At 35.8% G+C, this 25,105-nt stretch overlaps 1 protein-coding gene across 2 annotated transcripts in view; it reads left to right on the top strand.

Annotated features, from left to right (window-relative positions):
* The window catches only part of XPO4 (exportin 4), a 130,538-nt gene that overhangs the window by 83,706 nt on the left and 21,727 nt on the right, over positions 1 to 25,105 (top strand). For both annotated transcript variants that reach the window (XM_036743679.1, XM_036743680.1), the window contains 6 exons: positions 1,741 to 1,898; positions 2,137 to 2,311; positions 11,348 to 11,524; positions 13,650 to 13,792; positions 14,273 to 14,418; positions 15,734 to 15,911. In XM_036743679.1, coding sequence (XP_036599574.1) covers positions 1,741 to 1,898; positions 2,137 to 2,311; positions 11,348 to 11,524; positions 13,650 to 13,792; positions 14,273 to 14,418; positions 15,734 to 15,911 — 977 coding nt within the window. The remainder of the gene's footprint in view (positions 1 to 1,740; positions 1,899 to 2,136; positions 2,312 to 11,347; positions 11,525 to 13,649; positions 13,793 to 14,272; positions 14,419 to 15,733; positions 15,912 to 25,105) is intronic.

Genomic DNA, 25,105 nt, shown 5'->3' with positions numbered 1-25,105 from the left:
TAAATTACAATTGCTGTTATAATGGAATGTAGTCTCCCTTCATGAGCCCTGAATTGTTTTCTTAACCAGCTACCTTGACTAGAAGTGGTAATGGAAAGCAAGAATGGGAGAGTTTGAGGAACATATTCACTAGAAATGTAAAGTGAGGATGGGAGGAAACTAAGGGCTGTATTCATTGTATCTAAGTTCTAAGTTAGAACTTGGAATATGTTTTCCCATAGAAACAATGTTATGAATGAGATTGGGTTCCTAGGCTAGTCCTTAGACATTTATCTACCCTCTTACAGGTCTAGGCAGATTTAGGAACTAAAAATGCACGTTGAATTTCAAACAACCAGTTTCAGAACAAACCTTTGTAGTACAACTAATTCATTAATTGGGAACTGCCTTCATATATTGATTTTTCTGTCGTAATGGATGAGGGGTTACTATATAGACATTAGATGCCATAGAATGTATTTGAAAGATGTTTATGCTTCTTGAGCAAAATGATTTTTTAATGTGCAAGAGTGGAGAAAATAATGTTAAAAAATATAAATAATGTTAAAAAATATATTTGGGCTTTTGAAGTATTTATATTTTTGATAACTATAAGCTGAAGGAAGTTCAAAGATGAAGATTGAGTCAGTCATCAAATATTTGCCAAGCAAACATGTGCCCAGCACTGTGCTAGGTTATCCTATGATATACGAAAGTAAGTATAAAATGCAGTACATGCTTTGAAGAATTTAGAGTGTAGTTGGGGAAATCAAATTAAATAGATTGAACATACAGGACAGTCAGGTAATAAATGAGACAGACAGTAAGAACAGTTTAGAGATGGGAAGGAAGGAGGACTAACCTAATATCTAGTAAAATGTCGACATTTTTTGCAAAACTGAAAAGTGACCATTTTTATTGTCAATAAAAGTGAAGTATGGTCAGTTTCTAAATCATTCTCAAAAAGTTAGGTGCTTTTGTGGTGACTACATTAAGCAACCTATGCTAAAAATACTTTGTTTTATGACGCTGTATCATGTGACAGAGATGAAATATTTCTTTAAAATTTACCTGAAAGTATAAACATTACTAATATACCTAGTATAAATAAGGTCTTTAGAGCACCGTGGTGGTTTTGAAACAATGTTGCATGACTAAAATAAAACTCAGACAGACTTTTGAAGTGGATTTGCACTGTTAATATTCCTTTAAAATGGCAATGTAGTAGAGCAAAGGTGAATTTAAGGGAAGAGAAAATTATAGTTGTAAAATTTTGAACAAATAATGAATTTCTAGAGGTTGTAATTCATTTGCTTTTCATATCTTCACTATTTACTTCCACTAAAGGAGCATCTATATACTCTTGATTGAACTTGATGACTAACTTTAGCAAGACTGTAGCCTAGGCATAGTTAGCATAATACAGATGACTGTCGTTACTGCTGTTTTTAGAAGGAGCAGTATGTCTGACTGGCTGGCATCTGTTTCTCTCTTTAAGACGTAACATGCTGTAGACAGTTAAATTTTCAAAATGTAGGTAGTACCCAGTGGATAGTTAGTTTTGGGATATTTAAAATTATGGCTTATGAAGTTAGTGCGTTGGAGGATAAAATAATATTTAAGTGTTCTTTGATTTAGGAATTAAATACTTCGTTTAAAAATAAACAGCTAGTGTGAGCTGTTTCTTGTTTGGAGAGGTAGACATGTAATTTGATGAAGAGAATTTATTTTTATGAATTGGCAGTGACTCTTTTCTTACAGGTACATCGTAAAATCAGAGAAGATTCAGATATGGCACAAGATTCACTCCAGTGCCTAGCCCAGTTAGCCTCTCTTCATGGACCCATCTTTCCCGATGAAGGTTCACAAGTGGATTACCTGGCACATTTCATCGAGGGATTACTGAATACCATCAATGGGTATGTATACTTAACTTCCCTCTTTAAACATAGTAGCGATTTTAAGTCCTTTTTCATTTTTATTTTTGCAGTTAGAGGAATAAGTAACAGGTGACTTTCTTTCCTCTTGACGTTTGGAAGTATATCTGCATTGATAACTAGCATGAAATAACTGCACTAATCTTTGAAAATGAACAGATGGTATGTGTGAGGGAACCTTTCTTTCCTGCTCAATAATAAATGTGTCTTTGATCTATAGAATTGAAATAGAAGACTCTGAAGCAGTGGGGATCTCCAGCATTATCAGCAATTTGATAACTATGTTCCCTCGAAATGTTTTAACTGCCATTCCAAATGAACTCTTCTCTTCCTTTGTTAACTGCCTCACACACCTCACTTGTTCTTTTGGGCGAAGTGCTGCATTGGAAGAAGTGGTGAGTAAACTACTCTAAAGTAGGAATTCCTTCTTTGATTTTTCACCTGGAAATCTGTTATACTCTGATGGTATTTTGAAAGATGAGGTTGTGTCTTAAATGAGGGCTTCCATGGCTTATAGCCTGCTTTGTTTTCACACATAAGTCTTTTGGCATGCATATTCTGTTACAAATTGGGACTGTGAGGAATGACAAATACATTTACAAATTGACTTCTGAGATTCTAGTTTGAAAGTACATCAACAAATGGAAAATTTAGGTCTTTAGAGCTTCAATTTTGAAATAATTTAGTGTTTGGTTAAATTTAAAAAAATACTTGCACTTAAATATTAGTAAATTTCCCTCTAAAATATTAATAGCCTACTCTTATATAATAGAGTTTTTAATTGTTACTTCAGAGTTCAGGTATGACTTTTTGATAAAATGCTTCTAAAAGTTAAAAAGGTACTGGTTTGATGGTATAATATCTTTTTTTTTTTTTTTTAGAAATCTAAAGTTTAGAATTTTTTGAAAATAATCCAGCTATAATTGGGTTCCCTACCATTGTTAACATCCTTTTCTGACTTGGGTGCTGATCTCTTTGACTAGTGTGATCTAATGGCAGCTATTAAGTTCAACTGGTATTACACATAAAAACATATTAATGTTAAAGATGTTCTTAGAAATACTTAAATAACTTTCCTCATTTTGAATTAAACTAAGCAAATTTAGTAATTATATAAGTAATTGATTTTTCTCATTATTTTCTCATAATTTCTTATTGCTTAAAAATTAGCTTTCCCTTTACAGCCTAGTGGCTGTTAAAGACTTTTGTAAAAGCGAAAGAAGAAATACTTTATAATTATGTTAAACATCTATTGGTACACTTTTTCAGCTTGCCATTTAAAAAAATGAATTAAATTAATGAAACTTTCTATTTCCTTTAACTGTTTTAATCATTCGTGGTTTAATGTGTAGATCTGGGCATCTATCATATTTAATTCAGGGGTATTTAGAAAATATAAAAATAGTTGGAAGGTAGCTTCCAAATATCAGATTCCTGTGAAGGACCAAGTGTCTGTGTAAGGAATACTTTCAAATGAGTACTTTTTGATCTGTTTAAAATTTTGTGAAGCCCCATCAAAATTCTAATAATCATGGTACTCAGAGTATGATTCTAAGAGAAAAGGCAAAGGAATTGATAATCCTTTATGGGATAGAATGAAGGGTGGTAGTATCATTGCTTTTTAAAAAAAAATTGTGGTATTGAATATCTGAGGCACAAAGGTTATTTGTTCGACATGGACATGAAGTGTGGTCTAAATAATCAAAGCTTGAACCCATATGCTGTCTAAACTCTGAATTAATGAAGCATAGCTTAATGAGATTTTAGCATAATTAATATCTCCCTTTCTTGATTTTTGTTTCCTGTTCTGAAATGGTTAAAGTGAACAGCATTTAAAGATAAACTAGGAGCTTATATGCTTTTTATTTTCTGGATTTGAGTTTTTTTTTTTAAATAATACTCTTACATTTTTTCTCAGTTTAAAGAAATTGGGGTTCTTAACTATAGAATATCTAACAATTTTTGTATATAATTATCAAATTTGCCTGAACTGCAGAATATAGAAAAATTAGTGTATTTATTATCTGGGGAGGTCTTATCTTACCATATATCCTCATCTGACATAGGAATATTGAAGTCAAAAAACTAAAAGTTTATAGAATGATGGTCCCTGTTCTTTAGACTCTGCCTTTTTTTCATGTGTTGAGGGATAGAGGTGCAGAGAAGTGCAGAGCTATGGTGGTTTTTCAATATGAACATCTTTTAGAGCCAGCCTAATCTATTTAAGGCCTTTGGCCCATAGCAGTATACTAATTGTTTGACTCACAGTCAGATAATCTAATCTTATGGTAATCAGAGAACAAAATTATTTGATTGAAGTTAGGAATGAAGAATATATCAGACTGGGAAGGAAGAGAAATACTGAAAGAACTACAAGTGTTACTCAGTAAGTCCATTCAATGTCTAGAACTTCACTAAAACTTTAAGTTACAAAGGAGTGAAGGAATTTGGTGTCATTATCCTTTATTTTATTTTAATAGAATTTCAAGGACCTCATGTACCCATTTTTGAGCCTGTCTCTAACACCATTATAGGAAGGAAATTTAAATAATATTCATCCATTTCATATGATAGAATCCATGTAAAGCACAGATTTTTCAAGGGTAGAGGGAGAAACGTGGCTAGAAAATATATTTACCCTATTTTAACAAATTTGAAGAAAGGCTTTATAGACCAGTAGATATTGACCTGTCCATTTTAGGAACAGAAAAGGACCTAGATGTCGAAAATTAATTTGAAATTGTATAGGCTTGTGAAAGAAAATGGTGAAGAAATCTTGAGTTGTGTGAAAACAAGATTAAGTGTGTACCTCACAGTGTTGTTATGAGGATTAAAGGAAATAATTTTATTCAGCAGGCATTCATTAAGCATCTACTACGTGCGAAATATTACGTACAAAACGTCCTGTGCTGAGATTGTAAGGACAAAATAGTCCTTATATCAAGCAGTTTGCTTCCAGTTTGGAATACAAATTGTAGGTAATTTATTGGGAGAGAAGTTTAAAAAAAAAACATAAAACAGCAAAGTGTAAACCAAAGCTTTGAAAAAGTTTTTACAAGGGATGTCTTTCACACCCATAGTCCCCATCACTGCCAAGAAGAGAGGAAGGTGCCTTCTCATAGCTTTGGACCTAGTTTGGTCATGATTGTTTCATAACACCCAGTTTCAGTTATTTTATTCTTCTTCTTGACCATTGTGTATACTGTTTTCCTGGTTCTGCTTACTTCATTTTGCTTTACTTCTTTTGGTACTTTAGTCTTCCTGCACTTCTCCATATTGATCACATTCAACCTACAGTAATGCTCAATCAGGCAATCAGTAAGGATTTATTAAGCACCTGCTTTGTGCCAGGCACTATGATAATCAGTGGAGATAACAAAGAATTAAAAGAGAGTCACTGCCCTTAAGTTTACAGTCTAACAGAGGAGATAGCACGTAAGCAAATTTTGCTTGTCTTTCGTTCTCAATGGGAGACCCTGGCCCTTTTAGGCTAAGATCTTTTCAGGTTCTCAGTTTGAAAGAGGTAACACCCATTCAGTGAATAGGCCTCTTTAAGAAGTTAGTCAAGAGATAGTCCCAATCAGTGCTCCAGAGTGAATTGAGTTTAAGGAACCTGAAAGGACCACGGTCTCCCAATGTGTCCTGGGCCATCTCCAGTCATTCTGGTGAATATCTGGCCACTGGACCCAGGTGGCTCTGGAGGAGAAAGTGAGGCTGGTGACCTTGCACAGCCCTCCCTCACTCAAATCAAAGCCAACTGCAAGTCATGTCATCATTTCCCTGATGTCATGGTCTTCTTCGAGAACGAAGGACAAACACAACAACGTGTGAGTTACCTCTCCCTCTCCCTCTCCCCCTCCTCCCTCTCCCTCCTCCTCTTCTTCCTCTCCTTCTCCTCCCTCTCCTTCTCCCCTTTCTCCTTTTCCATCTCCTTCTCCATGCTCTGTCCAAAGGAAGGTATATTTCGATGGTTGAAGGCTTCCTCCTTAACTTCTGGTTTACCGTCTAGATTTTTTCCTCAAAAACCAATCCTTAAACTCAGTTCACTCTGGAGCTCATAGATTGGACAATAAGTACCTGCCCTCCTTGCACAGAATGAATGTAAATACTAAATAGTAACTCCCTGTCTTTTTGGCCGGGAACCCTGAGGGTCTTCCCCTCCCAGTTTGATTTTTATTTTCTTTGAGTTTTGATTAAAGGGGCCATCACTTGATGTAAACAGATATATACAAAGCAAGCTATATGATAAAGAGGAAATAATTAAGAGGGAAAACACTAGAATAGAGAGGAGTTAGGGAAGACTTCCTGAAGATGGTGGGTTTTTTTAGCTAGCACTTAAAGGATGCCAGGGAGGTCTGTAGTCAGAGCAGAGGAGGGAGGATGTTCCAGGTGTGGGGGACAGCCAAAGAGAATGCCTGGAGCTGAGAGATGGAGTGTCCTAGATCAAAAGTAGATTGGGTAACTTTTGACAATTTCAGTTCAAATTATATTTTTGTTTTATAGATAAATATTGTCAAAGAAAGCCTTTTTTAAAAAAAGTCCTCTATCTCCAGAGTATTTCTAATAAGCTGCAGTGTTTAATTACTTCTAATCAGTTTGGGGTTCAGGATATACTGTCAGCTGAATATTAAAGTGACTAGTATTTAGGTACTTCAGAGTTTAGCCTAGTACAGAGTTTAATTCATTGTTAAAATCATCACTGACATTTTTTATCATACTTGTTAAAATACTTTGTAAACTTTAAAGCACTATGTAACTGTCAACTCTTATGATATAATTGGTCTGAGGAAATTAATTATAGAAAGAATGGAATATTCCTGGTTTCTTATAGTAACTACAGAACTTATAGCAGATTTGGAATGTGTTTCTTATATTAATTTTTTTATCCTGTGAAATACTCATTGCATGACAGCTGCCATGATTTACTTCACATAGTTTCATATATGTGAAAATAAATTATCTGTAAACAAATTAAAATGCAAATTGTTTATACACCAAATATTTCGTGAAAATAGTCATTAAAAATAACTGAGAAACTACCTGTTTACTTGTTTAAAGCTTTGCTCAAGGGAAATAGTGAAAAAAAATTGGAGTTATTTGTCAGCATTGAAACTTAGATACTAATATAATAGTTTGTTAAATTCCACCCACTTATGGTTCCCAAATAGAGTAAAATGGGGCTTGAATCTTAAAGGTTTTAAGCCCCCCACCACACTGACTCTGGCTGTCTGCCTGATGCTGTTCTGTATAGAGTCACAGAACATTTAGCTTGAGCCTCTCTACTCAGCTCTCTGCCCATCCTAATAGACTGGCTTCTGGTAATTGGCCAGGCGTGGTATGCTGACAGATGCCATTGATCAGGGCCAGGTTCTTGTGAAAGACAACACACTACACTTCATCTGTCATCTTTATACCTTTGCACTGGTTATACCCCATACCTGGAGTACACTTCCTTCTCACTTTCACCTTATGTAATTTCTCTCTTTCTTCAAGACAAAGGCTCATGTAGCAAGCAGTGGGTTTTTGGGGGGGGGGTGGCGCAGTTATTAACAGCAAGGCCATTAAAGAGACAGACGGACAGTCTTCTAAGTGTTAGAAATGCAAGTACAAACAAGCAAGACAGTTCCTACCTTTATGGAACTTACTTTCTAATGCAGGAAAACGTGCATAAAGGGGAGCTAGAAAACCAGGGTGGGAAGTGAGGAAAGGGAATACTGTGGACAAAGCTAGGAAATGGCTAGACTCTAAAGTGAGGAAAGAAGACAGATTGGAGTCAGGTTATAAAGGGCTTTAAATGTTCAGATGTTAAACAGAGGAATTTTTATTTGATTTTAGAACTAATAGAGAGTCACTGAAGTGTACTTAGGGGAGTGATATAGCCAGATCTGCACTTTAGGAGAATTACTTTGGCATCTGTATGAAGAATGAACTGGAGTAGAGAGAGCCTTAAGTCAGGAAGACCAAACAGAAAGCAACAGTCCAGGTTATCAGTACCTAAACAGGGGTGGCAGCTTTGTAAATGAAGTCAAGGGGATGAATGTACAAGAAGTGTTGTGGAAGTAGAGATGGCAAGAAATGTCGATTGCTGGCATGTGTGTGGGTTAAGATAGAGTGAGGAAACTGAAAAGATGGTGGTGTTAACGATAGACGTAGAGAAGTATTTATATAGGGAGATACATAGAAGCACTGTCCGCATGAAGCCTTTCTTGATTCTTCCCAACTGCTAGCATCTTCCCTTCTAAACTGTCAGTCAACAAACTTTATTAAGATGCACACAGACATGCACACTCACAGGATCATAAGGTTAGAGTTTTTGGGGCAGGTACGTGGTGCAGTGGATAGAGCGCTGGGCCTAGAGTGAAGACAACTCAAACTTTATGACCCTGAACAAGTCACTCAACCTTTGCCTGCCTCAGTTTCCTTATCTATAAAATAGGGATCATAATAGCACCTACATCACAGAGTTGTTGTGAGGATCAACTTAGATATCTATACAACATTTTTAGCCCAGTGCTTGGAATATAGGAGGTGCTTAATAAATGTTTATTATTCCTTTTCCCTTCTCTGCAAGGAACCTGTAGAAGTTCTCCAGTTTAACCCCTTTATTATATGGATGAGAAACCTAAGGCTCACAGAAGTGAAATTACTTAAGAGTGTACTAAAGAAAATTGGACAAAATGATCACTAAGATTCCTTCTGCCTTTACATCTGTGGTGCTGTTTTTATTACCTTTTATTGGAAAAAAAAAATAGTACTCTCTATGGGCTAATTTGTTATCATTGAAGTAATGCTCAGCCTTAGCTAGAATTTGGTTCATTTATGGAACATAATGAAAGGTACCAGCATGATATAGCGTATGTAGTTCAAGGGCTCCAACCTTTTCTTTGGCTCATACTAGCTATGTGACTATCACCTAGTGATTTAACCTCTTGTTGCCCACTCAGCTTTTAAAGACTAAAGTTATTGAGAAGTTGCCAATCTGCAATATTTGATATTCTAGTGTGAAGGAGTTTGCACCCCACAGGTTCTCCTCAGCAGTGAAATCCAAAGTCTGGAGGGGGGAAACAAAAAAGGAACTCCATCCCCATCATGACTGCTGCTGGTGGTATCCCAGATGGTGTTAATCTGATCCTTGGAACTTTGGGTTCTTGTTCTGCGGCAGAAGCCCTGGTGATTCATAAAATCATAGGATTTTAGAACTGAAAAAGACCTTCAAAATCAAAAATCCAAATTCTTCCTTCTACACATGAGAAAACAGAAACCTAGAGAATCTTAAGTTATTTGCCATAACATCACACAACACAAGGTCACAGTAGTCAAGCAATTGCGGGGGGGGGGGGAGGGGGATTCTTCAACCAGGTTGTTAACTTTGGGCTCTATGAAGGAATAACTGATCCATTCTGTTATATCTAGAAACTTTCCTTTAATGTATAATTACATACTGTTACAAATGTTTTTGGCAGGTGGGGAAGGGTGTTGGAACCAGTTCCTATTATGAGATCCCTACTCAGGGATAGAATTGCTGTTATATTTTCTTACTTTACTACTTGTAAGATCTTAATTTTTTACTGGTGTGCGTATTTCTTCCCCACTGCAGAACTAAATCTCTCTTAACTCAGGTTTTCAAGAGTTGCTTTGGCAAAAAAAATTCATTACATGGCCACCTTCTTTGAATTAACTAATCTGACCTTCAGGAGACAGCCGCCTCCCTCGCTTGTCCTGTACTTAGTCTTCCTAATAGACATGTATCGGTATAACATAAATTTAAAATAATGCTTAATTCCACATTTGGCCTGGAATTGGATATTTTATAACACATCCACCTTTAACAGGGCTAATACCATTGTTCTTAATTTTTTTTTTCCTGTAGCTTTAGAATGAACTGAGGCAATCTCTTGGCAAAATATTCTCCATTTTCTGGTTCTTTGGGCCAGTAGCCTGTGAGAATGCTTTGATCCACACTATTCTGCCCTCCTCCCTCACAACCCCTACAAATATGTCTTGCCCACTTTTCAAGGGTGGTGTTTGGTGTTAAAATATTTGGATCATTAATTGTAGGTAGAAGTATGCAAGAAAAAAATGAAGAAATGTTCAACAGAATGGTTGGGAAATTCTATGCAAATGTATGATAATTATGAACAAATGACATAAAATTCAGTAGTGGTTTCCCCCATCTCATACTTTGATGTCAGGAACCTCCTAAGGGTAAATTATTTTTAGGCTGTTCAGGGGACACAGAGCAAGTCTTAGCTATCTTATTTCTTATTTGTAAAGTATTTCTCTGTAACTCTTCTTGAATACCAGAAGGGAATCATCTGTAGTTGAAAGGGAAGTTCTTCATAAAGAAGTATTGAAATGCTCATATATATAGTGTTTCTGCATATCAAAGTCTTCTGACTAGTTTATGCATTTCATTAATCAAATCCTTGAATTTGAGGACAGTAGACTTTTTCTGGGTATTAAATTTCTAGTTTTAAAGTATATCCTTATTTAGATCATTGTAGGAACATTTTTTAGGTTACACTAGGTTAGGAATGTTTTTATGGTTAAAGTGCTGTAGAGGCAGGTAATATTAATCATTGGCACAGAGCTAAGACTTTGAAAAAAGAGTCAAACATATAATTTGTATTTATATAGACAGGGTAATATAAATCTAAACTTTAAAGAAAGATAGTGCTTCAGACATAATTAAGAGAATGACTACTGAAATCACTTTTTAAACTTTTTATTGAAGCATTGGGCAACATACTCAATAAAAACATTTAGAGATTATTTTTCCGCCACATAGAACTTGTCCTCCTTCATTCCCAAATGAAATATCTTTTTGACTCAGTGTATTAAACTGGTTTTGCTTTCAGGTTCAGAGAGTGTAACATTTTGTTTATATATTTTAAACATTGTCTTATGTATTTTGCTGAGACTCACTGTGCCAGCATTAATTGTTTTTTTGCAGTCTGAATCACAGGCACATGGAATAATTTTCCAGTGTTTCCTAAAAGCCTTTTAAAGTGTCAGATGTCTTTATTATAATAATGGTCTTTTTGGCTGCTACAAAGAGTTGTATCGCTATAGCCGTTCATGTTTCTGTACTATTAGAGTTACTAATACAGGATGTCTCAAGTCTAGGGACAGCCTGAATTTTTATATCCCTAAAAAAACCCACCTCATTTCTTGCTTTTTCTAAGAATCTTTTAAGATTAATTGAGGATTAAAGTTAAAAGATTTGGGAGATTTTAAGAAGTTTAAAACATTTGGTTTGCTTAATATGAAAATTAGTCCATTGATCTAAGTTGTCAAGTTAGAAATCTTAATTTAGTTAGGTAATCTGTTCAACTTTTCTGTAGTTAGCTAAGACGGTATTCCATTTTGATAATCCTCCTAGTTTTACTTCTCTGGTTGTATATTTTGTGAATATATGTTTTTCCTTACAGCTTGATAAAGATGATATGGTGTATATGGAAGCATATGATAAATTGCTGGAGTCCTGGCTGACTTTGGTGCAAGATGACAAACATTTCCATAAAGGCTTCTTTACCCAGCATGCAGTTCAAGTCTTTAATTCCTACATTCAATGCCACCTAGCTGCTCCAGATGGTACAAGGAATTTGGTATGTTTTTTATGTTTTAATTGAACCCTTGACATCCCATTCAAATTACAGACATTTGTATAAAAGAAGCAATATCTCATTTGAGCAGGTATTCCACACGGTATCATTATCCATTTTTAGATGAGGAAACTAACGTTTGGAGAGGTTCAGACTTGCCAGTGATTATACAGCTAGAAAGTCCTTGAGGTGGGTGTTGATTTGGGCCAGCACTCTACCCCTTATACCACCCTGTCCTCCTGATAAGATCTCTGAAGATTTAGACGAATTAACTGTTCTCAATACTGCTTTAAGCACTTAACCTTTTGCTTTTATCAAACGGGGTCAAACCTCTTTGACCAGACTCAGAAGGTGCTTACAACCAACGCAGTCTAGGTTTGGGTGTGAGATAAGGGAAAAGCCAGTGTAGAAGAAAAGATTGCAGTTTCTTCCCTCAGCATAGAGAGGAGAAAAGTATCTATAAAAGTCTGTAACCCAGAAGTCTAAAATTTGTGAGAAGATTGCTTGGAACTTGGAACACAATTTCTCAAAGAAATGATTAACATTTTTTTTTTTTAAGAACAGGAACTATCATGCTTTTTTAAAATTTGTAACCTCAGGGTTTTTCATAGTCCTTTATATGTATTAAGTTCTTTTAAAATTTCTAAAAATTTATTATTTTTTAACATTTATTAAAAATGTTGAATTTGAGATTCTCTCCCTCCTACCCGATGTGATAGGCAAGCAATATGATACCCATTATATATGTGAAATAATGCAAAATGTATTTTTATATTAATCCATATCACAAAAGAGCAAGAAAAATAAAGCAAGTGTGAAAATTATACTTGAGTTCATCAATTTTCTCTCTGAACTTGGATAGCAATTTTCGAAATTCCATATTGACTTGGATCAAATAACTAGTATTATTAAGGAGTAATTAGTTTTCCATACTAGTTCACTAATACTGTAATGTAGCCAAATTATAGAGCTGATCTTACTAGTTTGCATTCTGGGGTCCTAAAAGCTGGGGATGGGGTAGAGTTTTGAAGTTGGTATTTGGCATTCCCCTGCCTCCTTTTTGTAAGTTTTTCCTTCTCCTAGTGTCCCAAGGCTCCAGATAAAGGGCTTTGAAGTATCTTTTACTCTTTCTCTCCTTATCTCCTTTCTTCTTCCAATCAAAATTTCTATTATTCTCTTACTGTAAATGATCTCATCTATGATTTCGAAGGAAAGCAACTTAGTTGAATTTATTCAGAAACGTTAGGGAACTTTCGGGCATTTATATCTGATTGTGAAATGCTGTTTACATGTTTTAAAAATTATTTTTATTACTCCAAATTTCTCCCGAATTGCTGGAATTTTAGGCAGTGTATTAAGTAAGATAAAACGAAAGTTTCCCTGAGGATCAGGGATGGCCTAGATTGGAACTAAAAGGTTATCTCAAGCTGTGTAAAATTCAATGATTCTGTATTTCTAAGGTGTTTGCAGGCCAGGTGTCCTAGTCTGCTTTTAGAGTCAGACTCTATGTTTTTGTTGCTGCATAAATTCATACATTTCTTAACCTCCCCCCCTTTTTTAAAGCTTTCAGGTTTGTGTGTTAATGTTTGGGGGGTAAAGTTGGAGGGATGAGAGTGGTGGGGGGGGGGGTAGTTTCACCACATCCAGAGACAATGGGGATGGGTAGCACCTGTTGGTATATGTTTCTCCCTACTTCTCTTCTCACTTTTCTTCTCAGTCCAGTTATCAGTAACCCACAGGGATTTTCTCATTTGTCAATTTGATATGAGTATATCTACCTATGCAAATATCTGCATCCATCATTATATCACTTACAACTCCATATTCTTTCAGTGATGGGGATTAGATTCTTGGTGGTTTGGTGCACTGTGTATGGAGACATAAATTAGCAGAATGGCAGCTACTGCCAACTTCCTTCTCTTCCTGCATTCTTCATAATAAGAGTAGAATTACTTCAGCAACTAAGTTAAGAAAGCGAACCCATTGCATCCTAAGCAATCCCTTTAACTGATTTGGAATATTGGAAATTATGTAATGTAATAAGTATATGTTTTTTTGATTATGTAATGTCCCTATCAGTTAATGGTACAATTCTTTAATCTTTGTTTCTTTTAATTGTCTGTAATAGACCGCCAATGGTGTAGCCTCACGTGAAGAAGAAGAAATAAGTGAACTTCAGGAAGATGACCGAGACCAGTTTTCCGACCAACTAGCCAGTGTAGGAATGCTAGGAAGAATTGCTGCAGAACACTGTATACCTCTTCTTACAAGGTACAAACAGTCCAAAGAAACCCCATGGAGAAAATATTCTATATTCAAAATGCCCTGGAGAGTACTTAAAAGGTTTAAAGACTTTTAAACACCCCTACCCCGTATTCCACCTCACTGGAACAAATGGACAGAAACATATTCATGGTTGCATACCTTGGCACATACATTTGGAGCACAGGCACTACAGGATAGATGGCAGAAAAAGTGTGGAAAACATGGTACGAGAATGGTTTGACCCATATAAATAAACACTTGGAATATTCTATTTTCAAATGTCCACTGTGAACTATGAGTCTTTATAAAAATATTAGTTAATGCTATGTTACATGTAATAAAGTAAAATTATTATGATATGGTTAAAATGGAAATTTATTTTACATATATTTACATATCATGATTAGTTCAATTTATACTTTATAGAGATTATATTGTTATAAATCCTTAATAACTGAATTTTCTAATGTTATTCATTATTTTCAGTTTATTAGAAGATAGAGTGACAAGGCTCCATGGTCAGTTACAGAGACATCAGCAGCAGCTACTTGCCTCACCTGGTTCAGGTGCCATTGACAACAAAGTGCTTGATGATCTATATGAAGATATTCACTGGCTTATTTTAGTTACAGGTAGGGTGAGGGTTCTTTTAAAAATTGTCAACTGCTTAGTTTAGACCTGATAGCAGCTTTAAAAAGTTGTTATTAAATTAAAATGCATTAGTATGCATAGAGTATTATGTGCTATAAAGAAAGAACACTTACAGATGAGACCTGAGTTTCAGTTTCAGCTCTGTCAAATACTGGCTGTTTGGCTTGGGTCAAGCACTTAACCTGTGTAAGCCTCAGTTTCCTCATCTGTAAAATTGTGATAATAATTTCACTGTTTCCTAACTGGGCTATTTGGAGAAAAAAAGTCTATAAATGCTAACTATTGTTCCATTTACTGTTTTTAATATACTATCTCTACAGATAAACAGCCTCTTAGGGCTTTGTTTAGGTTTTAAAGTTTTTCTCTTTTCTAAATGACATGAAATAATTACTTTTAAAAGGAAATAGTGACAAATGTTATGGCAAAATATTGCCTTTATTTGTCAATAGTAAAAAAGGTTTGCAAAGCAACTAAGTGATGGAATTACTACAGGTATTATTGTTCCCATTTTATAGGTGAGGAAACTGCTTAGAGTCAGTGTGAAATAATTAATGAAGTGTTGGACCTGAAGTAGAGAAGCCCTGGGTTCAAATCCTGTCTCTAATACTTGTTAGCTCTGTCAAATCAAACCAACAAACATTAAGTACTTATCGTGTGCCAGGCATTCTGCTAAGCACTAAGGATACAAAAAGTGAGCAAAATTAGACCTTGCTTTCAAGCAGCTTACAATCTTATTAGGGTGGGGGGAGGGGTAGAGGAAGGTAGGGTGAAACATGCTTTGTGACCATTGGCAAGTACTTAACTTTTCCAGAGCTCAGGCAACTTTTTGAGAATTATCTAAAGTCATAGATGAATTGCAGTTTATATTGGTAGAGATAGCATATTAGTGATGTCACAGATAATTGACTCATTAATCTTGACACAATAATAGACTGCCTTTTCATATTACAGATCTAAATTTAAGTGATCGTATCTAATTGTCTATAAAGTATGTTAGTGAAATTATTTATTTCCTTTTCTTCGAAGAATATTTTTAATCTGATTTTATTCAGAAAATTGTAAAATATTAGAAGGGAAGAGACTAAAGTCTTTTCTGAGACAGCTGCATGTTAATATGTTTTCCATTGGCACCAACTTTTTATATGGTATAAAGACTTTAAATAAGTAAAACTGTAAATTTACACAGATTTTCATTGTTCTTTCTAAAATGTCAATGAAAAGGCAGGTTCTAAAAGGTAAATTCTGATGGCTAAGAACTGTGCATTCACCTTTTTCCCTCATTTTTTGAAACTGAAGGCTACCTCTTAGCTGATGATACTCAGGGAGAGACTCCGTTAATACCTCCAGAAGTAATGGAATATTCCATTAAGCAATCAACTGAAGTTGACATTAATACAACACTTCAGATCTTGGGATCTCCAGGAGAGAAGGCTTCTTCCATCCCAGGGTGCAACAGAACAGATTCTGTAATTAGGTAATACTAAATATGTAGCTACATTCTTATAATTTCCACAATATTATAAGCAATAAGTTGTCCCAAAAGTGACTGTAAGTACTTTTTATATTTAAATGATATAATCAGGAAAAAATGTGAAGGTTGCTAAGGCTTAGGTATATAAAAAGTGGTTGGTAGAACATGTAGGTATTATGCATACTTAGGTAAGAGATACTAGTTATAGAAAAAAAGAAAAAGGGAGATGAGAGTTATGAAATTACTATGAACTTAATAAAATAGGATTAATTACAGAGGCTTTAGGGGAGGTATGATTTCATGCAGAACTGAAAAGAACCTAAGTGGGGAATTCAATATAATGGAATTTTAAACAATAAAAACTATAAATTGAGACAAGAATGTATATAGTATTTCATGAAATCACAGGATCTCAGAGTTGACAGTGACTTTTAGGGGTCTTCTAGTTAACACACACTTGAACAGGAATCCTTTTTCATATCATACCTGAAAAGTGATCTTCCAGGGGCCACTTGAAGATTTCTATAATCTGTAACTTCTGTAACTCCTTATCTTATGAGCCTTTTAGCTTAGAAAGCTTATGCTGTTAGGGGCAGCTAGGTGGCGCAGTGGGCAAGTGCCAGACCTGAAGTCAGGAAAAATCATCTCTGAATTCAAATGTGACTTCAGATAGTTACTAGCTATGTGGCCCTAGGCAAGTCACTTAATCCTGTTTGCCTCAGTTTCCTCACCTGTAAAATGATCTGGAGAAACAAATGGCCAACTGCTCAGTATCTCTGCCAGGAAAACTCCAAATTGGGACATGAAGAGTCAGACAAGACTGAAAATGACTGAATGACACATATTGTTAAGTTTTTCTGTATAAATACTCACATATCTTGGTTTAACTTCTACCAATTGTAATGCTTCTTGACAGCTCTTCAAATCCTTAGAGATGGCTGTCATAACTCTTTCCACTCTCTATCCCCCAGTATTTTAAACTAAACATTCTTGGTTCTTTAAACTGATTTTTATGCGGCATGGTTTCAGGTCCACACACTGTCCTTATGTCCATCCTCTTGGTACACTCTATCTAGTAAGAATGCAGATGAGGACTTAATAGGATTTCTTTGATGTGCAGATAGCAAACCCATTTAGACTCCTCATTTTGTGTAGGTCTTCTCCCTGTGTTCTCTTCTGCAGAATATCCACCTAACATGCTAGAGTCTTTGCTTTAGACCAGGGATGGGAAACCCCATGTGGCCTGGAGGCCACAGGTTCTCCACCCTGGCTCTAAACCTTTTTACATTTAAAGAATTAGAATTTAAAAAATTAAAGAAAAACACTCAGTCTGTCTATTTGTTAAAATCAGTCCATATCCTTTTCCAATCATACATCTCTTTGGTAATATCCCTCATGTTACCTTTACAAAGACCAGTTCTGCTGCAGCCAGCTGTTCTCCTCTAAGTCACCTGCAACTTTGAGTCTTTGACTTGTAATTAGGGTGCTATGAAAACAAGGTGCTATGCCACCTAGAGGGCATCTTGTCTGTTTGAGCCCTAAGGCATGTCATGAAGGCACCCAAATAGCTTTTGACAAATATGTATCTCCTGTTTCATGCCTCGTTCAATATTAATAATTGGGGTTACTGAGTAACATCATCTCCAGGATTTTGTTTATCATAAAATTGTGTATAATCTTAACAATATGCAGGAGAAAGCAATTAAGCTATATTTTGCTCTACTGAGTCAAATGTTTTTGTGGTGTGGTGTAGTGGATCAAGTACCAGGTTCAAAGAGAGCCAGGGCTGGATTCAAATCCTGCCTCAAATACCCACTAGCTGTGTGGCCCCTAACCTCGTTCATCTTCAGTTTCCTTATCTGTAAAACGGGGATAATTACTATGCAGTTAAATAACAGAGTTAGATGTGAGGATCAAATGAAAATGTAAAATGCTTTGCAAACCTTAAAGTGCTTTGTCAGTGTCAGTGGTTATGATAATGAGGATAATAACTTGTAGGGCTGTCCCTGTTTTCAGGATCGTCAGCTACCACATGTATTTCTTCTGTATTTGGTCTGGTCTAGCCTCTTTTCCTCTTTTCATTTTGCTAAGTGCTTGTTTTGAGTTCATTATGTAGCTCATTGGGGATTGAGGAGAATGTTGGGGCCACATGGTCATAATGAAAATAGATCATTTGAGATCTGGGTTTCACTTTTTTTAAAACATTTATTTAGTATTTTCTTTTTCCCCAATTACATGTAAAAACAATTTTTAACATTTGTTTTTAAAACTTTGAGTTCCAAATTCTCTTTCTTTTTCCCTTACCTACCCCCTCATTGGAAAGGCAAACAATTTGATATAGGCAAAACACATTTCCGTATTAGTCATGTAAAAGAAAACATAGACAAAAATAACCTCAAGAAAAATAAAGCAAGTAAAAAAAATTTTGCTTCAGTCTGTATTCACATGCCATTAGTTTTTTTCTCTGGGAATGGATAGCATTTTTCATCGTAAGTCCTTCAGAGTTGTCTTGGATCATTGTATCTCTGAGAATAACTAAGTCGTTCACATCTGATGATCTTACAATATTGCTGTTACTTTGTACACAGTGCATTGCACTTTGCATCGACTCATATAAGTCTTTCCAGGTTTTCCTGAGAGCATCCTGCTCATCATTTCTTATAGTATTCCATCACAATCACATACCACAATTTGTCCAGCTATTCCCCAGTTTATGGGCATCCCCTCAGTTTCCAGTTCTTTGCCACCAGAAAAGAGCTGCTATAAATATTTTTGTACCTATAGGTCCTTTTCCTTTTTGTTTTTTTTTTATCTCTTATCTCTTTTGGGACACAGACTTAGTAAAGGTATTGCTTGGGTCAAAGGACATGCTTGGCTTTTTTAGCCTTTTGGCACAGTTCCAAATTGCCCTACAGAATGGTTGAATCAGTTCACAACTCCAACAATGCATCAGAGTCTCAGTTCTCCCACATCCCCTCCAACATTTGTCATTTTCCTTTACTGTCCTCTTGGCCAATCTAATAGGTATGAGGTAGTAACTCAAAGTTGTTTTTATTTGCATTTCTCCAATCAGTAGTGAGTTAGAGCATTTTTTCATATGGCTATAGATAGCTTTGATTACTTCATCTGAAAACTGTTCATATCTTTTGGTCATTTATCAATTGGAGAATGGCTCTTATTTTTATAAAGTTGACTCAGTTCTCTCTGTATTTGAGAAATGAAACCTTTATCAGAGAAACTTGCTTCAAATTTTTTTTTCAACGATACTGTTGATAACTGTATTTCCCTCCATCCTATCCCCCTCCCCATTAATTCTGTTCTCTCTCTCCTTTTACCCCATCCCTCAAGAGTTCTGGCTGCCCCCTACCCCAAACTGCCCTCCCTTCTATTATTCTACCCACCCCCCCTCCCACCCCCCACTGGTCCCTTCTCTTATCCCTTTCCCCTCCTTTCTGGTAGGGTAAGATAGATTTCTGTACACAATTGCGTGTGTATGTTATTCCCTCTTTGAGCCATTTCTGGTAAGAGTAATGTTCACTCACTCCTCTCTGCCTCTCCACTGTAAAAGCTTTTTCTTATATCTTTTATGTGAATTGATTTATCCCATACTCCCTTTCTCTTTCTCCCAGTACATTCCTCTTTTGACCCCTTAATTGTATTTTTTAGATATCATCCCTTCACATTCATCTCAGACTTGTGCCCTCTATGTATATGTGTGTGTGTGTGTGTGTGTACACACACACACACACACACACACACACACACTCTCTCTCTCTCTCTCTCTCTCTCTCTCTCTCTCTCTCTCTCTCTCTCTCTCTGCCCTAATAATGAGAAAGTTCTTATGAGTATCATCTTCCCATATAAGGACATAAAACAGTTTAACCTGATTAAGTCCCTTGTGATTTCTCTTTCCTGTTTGCCTTTTTATGCTTCTCTTGAGTCTTGTATTGAAAAGTCAGATTTTCTATTCAGCTCTGGTCTTTTCATCACGAATGCTTGAAAGTCCCTTATTTCACTGACTGTCCATTTTTTTCCCCTGAAGGATTATAGTTTTGCCAGGTAGATGATTCTTGGTTGTAATCCTAGTTCCTTTGCCCTCCAGAATATCATATTCCAAGCACTATAATCCTTTAATGTAGAAGTTGCTAAATCTTGTGTTATCCTGGCTTGGCTCCATAATATTTGAATTGTTTCTTTCTGGCTGCTTGTAGTATTTTCTCCTTGACCTGGGAGCTCTGGAATTTGGCTACAATATTCCTGGGAGCTTTCATTTTAGGATCTCTTTCAGGAGGTGATTGGTGGATTCTTTCAATTTCTGTTTTACCTTCTGGTTATAGAATATCAGGGCAGTTTTCCTTGGTAATTTCTTGAAAGATGATATTTAGGCTTTTTTTTTTTTTTTTGATCATGGCTTTCAGGGAGTCCAGTAATTTTTAAATTACCTCTTCTTGGTTCTGTTTTGTTGTGGTTTATGGTGGGGATCATCTCAAGTGAATTCATAGAGTCAGACTACCTCTAATCCAAGTGTAGGTGTTTATTGAGATTGAAGCGGGCTAAGTTCCAACAGGAACCAGCAACTTAGTAAGACAACACAGAAAAATTTATAGTGTATTGATGAATATTAAAAAGATAGAAGAGGTTTGTTAAGGAATTAGGTAATAGGGGAGGGGTTCCTTCTGTGGTTTGGTGGTCAGACATCCTAGTTGTGCTGCCCTCTGATTGGCTAGCTATTGTGGTCCTGTCTGGTCAAGATGGATAGTTAGGTATTGTGGTCCCGTCTTGGGCTAAGTGGATGATATGATTGTGGTTGAGTACAAGAACACACTAGTTCAAATGTGTGAATTGAATCTGGAGGCCTGAGGTGTGGTTAAAGCCAGATTGTGTGGTTAAATCGGGACATGCCTGCTGTTCACTGGGGCCCATAAGGAAGTTAGAATGTTGGGTCTGGGAGCAGCATTATTAGGATTCCATCGTATTTTCCACATCAGTTGTTTTTTCCAGTAAGATATTTCATATTATCTTCTATTCTTTTGGTTCTGTTTTATTGTTTCTTGATTTCTCATAAAATCATTAGTTTCCACTTGCTCAATTCTAATTTTTAAAGAATTATTTTCTTCAGTGAGCTTTTATACCTCCTTTTGTATTTGGCTAATTCTGCTTTCTAAGGGGTTTTTTCTTTAGTAAATTTTTGTGCTTCTTTTTCCATTTTGCCAATTCTGCTTTTCATACCTCTTTTACCATTTGGCCTAGTCTGTTTTTTAAGGTGTGTTATTTTCTTCAGTATTTTTTGTGTTTCCTTTACCAAGCTGTTGATTCTTTTTTCATGTTTTTCTTGCATCACTTTCATTTCTCTTCCCAATTTTTCTTCCACTTCTTTTACTAATCCTTTTTGAACTCATCCATGGCTTGAGACCAATTCATATTATTCTTGGAAGCTTTGAATGTGGGAGCTTTGACTTTGTTATTGTCTTCCCAGTGCGTGTTTTGATCTTCCTTGTCACCATAGTAACTTATTATGGTCAGAATCTTTTTCTGTTGTTTGCTCATTTCTCTAGGCTATTTCTTGACTTTTGGCTCTTTGTTAAAGTGGGCACACTGTCCCAAACATCATGGGTTTTATGTAGCTGTTTTCAGAGATAATTCTGGGGACTGTAAGTTTTTAGTTCTTCCAAGGTGGCATGATCTAGGGAGAGGTGTATTTACGACTCTTGTGTAATGTCCACTGGTCTGTGAGTGACCACAAATACTCTTTTTCCACCCTGGAACTGTGACCGGGGTCCTGCTCCACTGCGGATGCAAGCTCTTGTATGCTACTGTTCGACTTGCCCTGGGACTGTCGCCCAGATCTGATTATGGGCAAAGCAACAGAATGCTGCTCCCAGTGCCAGAAGAGAGACATCATAATCTACTTCTGATCAGTTGTTTGACCCCCAGTCTGTAGGCTGAGAGCGCTAGAAGAAGTTCCTGCACCTGCTGATTTAGTGGCTCCTAAGGCCTTTTCCTGGTTTGCTGGGGCCCAGTCTGTGCTGGCACAGATTGCACTAGATTGTGCTTCAACAGGTTCAACAGACCTTTCTTGCTGATCTTCTAAGCTGTTTTGGCTGGAAAATTATTTGTCCCTGTCCTTTTGTGGGTTCTGCTGCTCCAGGAATTGTTTCATGGCATTATTTAAAGGTATTCAGAGGAGTTTGGTAGAGAGCTCAAGCAAGTCACTAACTTTTCTCTGCCTTCTTCACTTCACCTCCTGGGTTTTTTCACTTTTAACAAGAATATTGACAAAGTATTATCAACAAGCTGGACTGGCCTTCTTTAAATGTAACATCTAGAACTAAACTCAGTAAATAGTCCCATTGTTGTCTGGCTAGTTCAAAATGCAAAGGTATTGTAACTTTGCTTGTTTTCTCTAGAAACTATGGTTCTCTTAAAACAGTGCTTTTTTATTAAGTCCCCACAGAGTATAGGAGGGGGAGTAATGTACAGGGTGTTCCTAAAGTCTGGACACATAGGAAAAAATGCGTATTTTCAAGAAATGAAATTAATGAAATTTTCAACATTTTATTTAATTGGAATACCAACAAATGACATCTTCAATATGATTTCCATCATTTGTGATACAAAGATTGATGCACTTTGCAAGATTCACGTGAACCTGATGCAATAACTCCACATTGCCGTCAGTTTTAGCACATTCACTCTTTATGCATTCAATCAAGTGTGTTGCATCTGTGATTTTCATTGAGTATACCTTCTCCTTTAGCACACCCCAGAAAAAGAAGTCAAGGGGACTAAGGTCTGTTAATATACCAAATATTTCAAAATAGTCATTTTTCCTATGTGTCCAGACTTCAGAGACACCCTGTATAGTAAAGCTGGAAAGATAGGTTTGAGCCAGGTTGTAAAGGGCTTTAAAAACTAAACAGAGGAGTTTATGAAGTAGGGGTAACATGGTCACTGGAAACTGCATGGAACTGTTGTCTAGCTGCATCTCTCCAAGATTGTACCTGTACTTTGAACCTATGTATAAGTGGCTAGATTCAAACTGTTAAATTTCACCCTATTAGATTTAATCTGTTCTACCTATCAGGATTTTAGCAGATTCACCCCATTTGTCATTCACCGTTATCTAGCCCTTACAGTTTTATCGTCAACAAATTTGATAAACATTTCATTTGTACTTTTATCCAGGTCACTGATAAAAAATAATGAATGCATGTTCAAGGGATAAACTAGTGTCATTGTTAAAGAGACTTCCCTCTCAGTTTAAATGAATTCATTAATTACCAACTTTTTTTGCGTTCAGACCATTCCAAATCTGGTTTTACTTTACATCATCCCTCCTCATTACCTTACCAACCAACAAAGGTGGCCATGGTGGACAAATTTTTCAGATGGCTTGCTCAAATTCATTTATAATATATGTAACTGATATAGCTAATATATCTGAAATACTCTGATTTGTCCATCTTTTAAACTTGTGAAAATAGGAAAGAGCATTATCTGGTATGATTTGGTATTGATGAACCCAGGCTGATTCTTTTGCTTTCATTCATCTTTCAAAGCAATGTAAGTTTAAACATATTCTTTTACATCCTAGAGAAATACTGATATGTACTTCCCACAGCCCTATCCATCTACCTATCTGATTGCGAACCATTTCACTTTCCAACCATAACCAGAAGAAAAAAACTGTATAGTCTGCAAGAGCTTGTTTTAAGCTTTTTTTTTTTTTCTTGAGGGGGCAAGGCAGGACAATTAGGGTTAAGTGATTTGCCCAAGGTCACACAGCTAGTAAAGTGTGTCAGGTGTCTGGGGTCAAATTTGAACACAGGTCCTCCTGACTCCAGGGCCGGTGCTCTACTCACTGTGCCACCTAGCTGCCCCGTTGTTTTAAGCTTTTTAAATGGGCCTTAACTATGTAAATGTTTTGTGAAAATAGATTTTAAAAAAATTATTATTCCAATAGTTTAATTTTGGGGTCCCAATATTTTAAAAATGGAGAGATGACCCTTTTTTAACCCTTTGTTAATTAAAAAAGTATATTATTTTCCAAGGACACTTATGGCATCTTTTATTTCATGTAAAGGACTGTCTAGCTAGGATTTAGTTCTGAGGTTCTTCCTCTTAGAATAAAATTAAAGTTATAAGGGGGAAAAGTTACTCTTCTCTATTATATGTAGTTAAAAACCTAAAAGTTTTATAAAGTACATTTGCTTTTTCTTACTTTGATTACCAGTAAAGTCTAATAAGGAAATTAATTGCCTTTGAAGGAGAGTGTTGGTTTTTTAGGTTTCCTTTTCTGGTGAAGGAACAGCAAGTGTTACTGACTTTTATCAGTCATATTATTTTATGTTCCTTAAGCTTGTTCAGATATAACATAAGGGACATGGCGGGGGGGGTGTTGTTTTTCCTGTTTTTTTGTTGCTATTTTGCATATAAACACACTGCTTTTACTTTTGATGATTCATAATGAATAAATGCAAATATTTTTTGTCTGATAACAATCACTATCAAAACCAACATTGAAAAATAAAACTCACAGCATAAATGGTATGGTACAAGTAAGGAAAATTATCTGTGGATGAAATAGAGTTTATAAAAAGATGATGTATTTATTTCTCAAAAATTTAATTCCTTTTACTTTTTCATGTTGAAAACAGTAGTTTTGTCTAAAGAATAGAAGCATAAACTAGATTGAATGTGAAAGTAAAGAAACATAATTATGTTGGTAACATGGTATATTTCCTAGAAAGAGAACTGAAATAAAAATCAAACAGGGCTTGTGTGTGTGTGTGTGTGTGTGTGTGTATTATATATATACACACATATATGAAAGTATTTTCACATTCTTAAATATCTTTAATAAATATTCCTAAAGTTCACCACAGTGCTGTCTTCCAGGACCATGTCACAGCACTGCGTTGGGCATTAAATGTTACTTAAAAGTTCTTCTAATATTTCTTATGAAGCAGAGAAGGATCTGCCTTTTACCTAATTTCCTGCTAAAATTAATTTCAGTTTTGGAAGCTTAACTCTGCCTTACATCTAAATTGGTGAAATTTGAGTAGCATGACTAGCTTATGTGCAGAAAGAAGAATATGTCCTTTTGCAGGAAATGCAAAACAATGTAGTACTGATGTAATTTCCCCACCAAAAATCCAATCGTCCATGTCACCAAAATTCTAATTTATCTGGAAGTA

This window comes from Trichosurus vulpecula, chromosome 2, assembly GCF_011100635.1.
Source record: "Trichosurus vulpecula isolate mTriVul1 chromosome 2, mTriVul1.pri, whole genome shotgun sequence".
Lineage (NCBI taxonomy): Eukaryota > Metazoa > Chordata > Mammalia > Diprotodontia > Phalangeridae > Trichosurus > Trichosurus vulpecula.
This window is presented reverse-complemented; position numbering and strand designations above follow the sequence as displayed.